The sequence below is a fragment of the Notolabrus celidotus genome, chromosome 1 (assembly GCF_009762535.1).
Source record: "Notolabrus celidotus isolate fNotCel1 chromosome 1, fNotCel1.pri, whole genome shotgun sequence".
NCBI lineage: Eukaryota > Metazoa > Chordata > Actinopteri > Labriformes > Labridae > Notolabrus > Notolabrus celidotus.
Window position 1 is genome coordinate 3,275,676 of NC_048272.1, and position 6,000 is coordinate 3,281,675.

The 6,000-nt window shown below is 41.1% G+C and overlaps 1 protein-coding gene across 1 annotated transcript in view; it reads right to left on the reverse strand.

The window, feature by feature from the left end:
* Window positions 1-6,000, reverse strand: part of prelp (proline/arginine-rich end leucine-rich repeat protein) — a 26,139-nt gene extending 20,139 nt beyond the window's left edge. The window contains exon 1 of the mRNA XM_034698293.1: window positions 5,925-6,000. Coding sequence (XP_034554184.1) covers window positions 5,925-5,986 — 62 coding nt within the window. The 5' untranslated portion in view covers window positions 5,987-6,000. The remainder of the gene's footprint in view (window positions 1-5,924) is intronic.

Genomic DNA, 6,000 nt, shown 5'->3' on the forward strand with positions numbered 1-6,000 from the left:
AACCACCCTCTTTACTCTTGGTTAAATTGTGCTATCAACTGCCTAAATATGGTCCTGAGGAAATAATCCAGCTGAGCAGAGACCGTGGGAAGACTTACTTTGGGGTTTCAGGGTGGATAACACGCACAGAAAATTCTCTCTTTCTCTCCACTCTTAGATGTCACACTTATTGTAAATAAGGATGTCAAGCCAGATTTAGTATTTGCATCAAAAATGTGTCTATTGCTCATTTTCTTGGCTAAATCTGATTGTCGGAAGAACAAAAGATATTTTAAGATTATGTGTACTATGCTGTATATCTGAGGCTTATTGCTGTAAGCTCTTGGCCATCACTATTTCCAGAAATGTATTCAAAAATTAATTGCTTCCATAGATTTTTCAATGATAAGTTTCTCAGCACCCTGAGTTATGTGTCTCGTCTTAAGTAGAGGCTTTCTCTGGACGTTAAAGCTAATATATCACAGCAGAATTAGCATGCGTGTGTGTTTGTGTGTCTAATGACAGGGCGGGAGGTCTTAGTCTGGCCTGTAAACAGGCTTTTAAATGAAAATAACAGCTTCCTCTGTCATCTAGCCAATAACCACAACCAATACCATACAGGCCTGTGTTGGATTACGAAATGGTTTCTGTGCCTGTAGCGCACAGACTCTCCACAGCTGAGAGATCAAAACCTCTGAAAAAAATTGGGAGTGTGGACATGTAGTCAGGGAACATGACAAAATATGCTCAAACAATGCAACAAAGTCAAAAATCAAATCCTTATCGTATATGGTTGCATTTGTGTAACTCAGCCATAAGCGGAGCGACCCAGGGCAGAGGGTGCGTCCGCCCCAGTGCCCACGTTCAGCAGGGGGCCCCATATACTGAGCTACTTTTTTAACAGGACTGGAACAGCCTATGTCTGTCCCTGTCCACAGTCAATGCTGTAATTAAAAAACATTCACACACACACTTCTATTTTCAATTTAAAGCAACCTCCCATTGTCGTTCAGTTAATAATCCCCAGAAATCCATATACAGTTCTGGCTCTGTTCCTGTTCACCCTCTACACTGCAGACTTCACCCACAACACAGCGAGCTGCTACCTGCAAAAGTTCTCTGACGACTCCGCCATTGTTGGCCTGACAGAGAGTACAGAGAGCTGACGCAGGATTTTTGCAGTCTGGTGCCAGAGAAACCACCTCCAGCTCAACGCAGGAAAGACTAAAGCGCTGGTGGTGGATTTCAGAAGACGCAAGTCCCCTCCTCCCACACCAGTGAACATCCAGGGAACGGACATTGAGATTGTGAAATCTTACAAGTACCTGGGTGTTCACCTGAACAATAAACTGGACTGGTCAGACAACTCAAATGCGCTGTACAAGAAGGGACAACACCCTGAATATCAACGTGTGGAGCAGGCTCATAATCTCTGCGGACATACAGTCATAAAAGTGAAGGCTCAGACTTCAACAAGGGATCGGAACAGAAACATGTTTTACACCCTTAGTGTCCAGTTTTCTGTCTACTCGTTGTTATTGAGAAAAATAAGCATGTGAACATGGTCAAGTGTCAGCCGGGAGCACAACCGGGTCATAATCAGTCCGCTGGTGGATAAAAAAAACACTTGTGAAGACCTGTCACTCAGCCACAGCCCCAAGCTGAGCGTCTCCGCTGTGTGCAACACCTGTAGTCATCTGATTCACATCGAAACATGCTTTAAAAGTAAAACATCTCCCTGATAGTAACGAAATAGAAGACCACATGTTGTTTGTTCCATGTGATATAAAATAAAAAGAAAAATGTGTTCTAGTAAATTTTTAACAATTGATAAATCAATAGTTGATATTTTGTTGATCAGGGTTAGGGTTAGGGTTATGATTAGGGTTATGATTAGGGTTAGGGTTAGGGTTAGGATTAGGGTTAGGGTTAGGGTTAGGATTAGGGTTAGGGTTAGGGTTAGGGTTATGATTAGGGTTAGGGTTAGGATTAGGGTTAGGGTTAGGGTTAGGGTTATGATTAGGGTTAGGGTTAGGATTAGGGTTAGGGTTAGGGTTATGATTAGGGTTAGGATCAGGGTTAGGATTAGGGTTAGGGTTAGGGTTAGGGTTAGGATTAGGGTTAGGGTTATGATTAGGGTTAGGGTTAGGGTTATGATTAGGGTTAGGGTTAGGATTAGGGTTAGGGTTAGGGTTAGGGTTAGGATTAGGGTTAGGGTTAGGGTTAGGGTTAGGATTGGGGTTAAGGTTAGGGTTAGGGTTATGATTAGGGTTAGGGTTAGGGTTAGGATTAGGGTTAGGGTTAGGGTTAGGGTTAGGATTGGGGTTAAGGTTAGGGTTAGGGTTATGATTAGGGTTAGGTTTAGGGTTAGGGTTAGGGTTAGGATTAGGAGTTGGGGTTAGGGTTAGGATTAGGGTTAGGGTTAGGGATAGGATTAGGTTTAGGGTTAGGGTTAGGATTAGGGTTAGGGTTAGGGTTAGGGTTAGGATTAGGGTTATGATTAGGGTTAGGGTTAGGGTTATGATTAGGGTTAGGGTTAGGGTTAGGATTAGGGTTAAGGTTAGGGTTATGGTTAGGGTTAGGGTTATGATTAGGGTTAGGGTTAGGGTTATGATTAGGGTTAGGGTTAGGGTTAGGGTTATGATTAGGGTTAGGGTTAGGATTAGGGTTAGGGTTAGGGTTAGGGTTAGGATTAGGGTTAGGGTTAGGGTTATGATTAGGGTTAGGGTTAGGGTTAGGATTAGGGTTAAGGTTAGGGTTATGATTAGGGTTAGGGTTAGGATTAGAGTTAGGGTTAGGGTTAGGGTTAGGGTTAGGGTTAGGATTAGGGTTAGGGTTAGGGTTAGGATTAGGGTTAGGGTTAGGGTTATGATTAGGGTTAGGGTTAGGGTTATGATTAGGGTTAGGGTTAGGGTTAGGGTTAGGGTTATGATTAGGGTTAGGGTTATGATTAGGGTTAGGGTTATGATTAGGGTTAGGGTTATGATTAGGGTTAGGGTTAGGGTAAGGGTTGTGATTAGATTTAGGGTAATGATTAGGGTTAGGGTTATGATTAGGGTTAAGGTTAGAAACCTGTTGCCTTTTATGGACTGTCTTGGATCAATAAGTTAGAATTTATGTTTTTTATTGATAATTAGGGGAGAAAATATATCAGCTGTTTTACAGTTGTGAATTTGACTATCAGAAGGGCCCCTTGAGGTTGCTCCGTCCCCTTTGCGCTGAGAGTCTAGCTCTGCCACTGACCTCAGCATACCCTTAAATGTCATTGTTTTATACACCCAAAGACTAGCACGCCAAATGACCCAAACCAAAAGCACCAATGATGGTGGGTGAGGTGTGAGGGTGTATTCGTTTCTATGATCTCTGTAACAATGTGACTTTAGAGCCTGACTCACTCAAATGTAAAGCTGCAGAATTGTATTGTTGGTTTGAACATCAGGCTCTGTGGCGTTGTCATTTTATATTTATGCTAATTATGATAATCACTCAGTGGACACACACACACACACACACACACACACACACACACACACACACACACACACACACACACACACACACACACACACACACACACACACTGTCTTACTTTTGTATATCTAAAGTAAACTTACTATAGGGAAAATTGCTTTAATTCAGGGTTAATCTTTTAGCTCTTTTTCCATCCCTGCCTGCCTCCAAAAACACAGAAACCAGCCGATGCTTGCAGGTTGGTAACGCAAGGTCGAAAGAATTTACTCAAAGTGCCAACATGCTACCTTGAGGATTGTTAATCACAACAATGCTGATCACATTTGCCAAGAGCCTTGCTATTTTATTGTTACAAAGGCACATTAATAAGCTCCTCCACATTTTGTCTATTTTCTCTAATATTAAAGTCATCTTACTTTTGCTACTTAAGTAAAGTTTGTTGGAATCACTGGTGAAACAATAAAGTCATATCAGGTACTGGCAAGAAATCATTCAAGAAGATTCTCTGAACCAACCAATACATTTTGCTTTGAATTGAGTTTTTTGGCCACCAGGGGGCAGCACAAATAAATTGTGAGCACAACAATGACATATTACTGGCTCATGCTGAAGAACAATGATTCCTTTGGTGACATATTTCAAACCATTTGCTTAATGTAAGTCCATTATTCATGCTTTTGAGTGAGAATTAAAATACATTTATCACAACATATGTTAAATAATGTAACTTGACAGGAGATCTGTGGCGTAAGGACTTTCTGGGGTCCAGACAATGGTGGTGGTGGCAGCTGATGATTTGCTATCTCCAGATTAATGATGGATGAAGACTGGTGATTCTGTGAAGACCAGTTGGAGATGGGGATGTTGAGATGCGCACTAATCAACAGTGTGAAGGAACAAGAGGCAGAGAAAGAATCAGAATTAAAAAGAGAGCAGAGAAGCGATTGGCTGAAAATCAGTGTGTGCCTCTTTGCTATTGGACAAGACACTATGAATGCTACAGTTGATTAACCAATGACAGCCCTAATGCCAAAGGTGGATTTCAACCAGGAGTTCTGGGGCTTTTAGCCCCCAGAACTAATTTTCCCAGAACTAAAAGGTTCCTCTGCCCCCATTGTTGTCTGTGTTTCGACTACGGGCTGAAGTCCCGGGTAGATTACATAAAACAGATGGAAGAAATAAAAACAAATGAAAGAAAGAAAAAATCAAGTGAATCCCAGATGTGTGTGATGTTATTGTGGATGGTTGGTGGAATAAAAACACTGCAGTTAACCTACCTATCAGACATGTTCAGCATTGCAGGCCCTACCCCCCAAAGTCCCGGGCCTTTTTGGAAAGTACTACCCCCCAAGCAGGGGCTTTTCAGGGGGGGAGATGAACTACCCCTGAACTAAATTTAGATCCTGGTTCCTCCAGTCAAAAAGCACGTAGTTCAGGGGTGAAGTCCCTAGTTGAAAAACACCTTTAGGCATGTATTGTGAATGCAAAGATAGTCTTCCTAGCTGAACATTCCTGAAGCTGTATATCTGAACTGGCCTATCAGAGCTTTGTTATTTTAAACAGGCGCCGACTGCAGCTGGAAACAAGGTCGATTAGGGTGATCAGAGTGAACCAAAACAAAGAGGTTGCTGGCTGTAAAACCAAAACAATGAGCTGAAAGAATTAATAACACTACAAGGAAGTTTAAGACTGCAGCAGGTCATCACTCACATTAGGTTAGTGACCCCTTTCTCTTCAAACACAGTCTTTATAATAAAATCAATTGATGATTGTTACAAAAAAAATATTGATAAGTAAAGCTTTGATAATACTGACAGACACTTGAAAAGTAAACAGTAAACAGGTCCCAGACGCATTAATCTCTATCTAACATGCACACATATACACGTAAGGTACATTATTTTTTCTTGCACAACAAAATACATCGAATTGAAAAATAAACTAAACTCATCTGGAATGTGGACAGTGCTTGCACAGGCCATCTACAGCAGTTGTTCTCAAAGTGGGGTCCTGGGACCCCTGGGGGTCCGCAAACCATAGCATGGGGGTCCGTGAAATAATTTCAATACATTTCTAATAAATTATAAAATTGTGCTGTGTCATTACAAAACAGCATATACACCATTGTTATGATACCATTTAGTGACTTGAAGGGATATGCAAGTCTTGCTACTGTTAAGTTTCTTGAAAAGTATAAATGCTGTCATGATGAGTCCACAAGGAATGAAATGACTCTCTGTTTTAATTTATAAAAGTGGTATTTACATGATTTAAATTAAAGTGTTGTCTGTTTATCACTATGTTACAGGTCTGAAGTATTTACATTGATAAGTTTTACAATACAAACAGTTCCAAGAGCATCTAAGAGTGCAAATGGTAGTGTAGTGACTATCCAATGTCCAATCTGAGGTTATTGTTGCGTTATTTCTTGCCGTTTATTGCTCCAAAAAAATAAACAGGTAAAGACAACTTACTTTGAAGGTGATATGCGTGATGAAAAATAACATTGTGGTCTAAGAGGAGCGGTAAAAACCATGTGCTCTTCCCGTT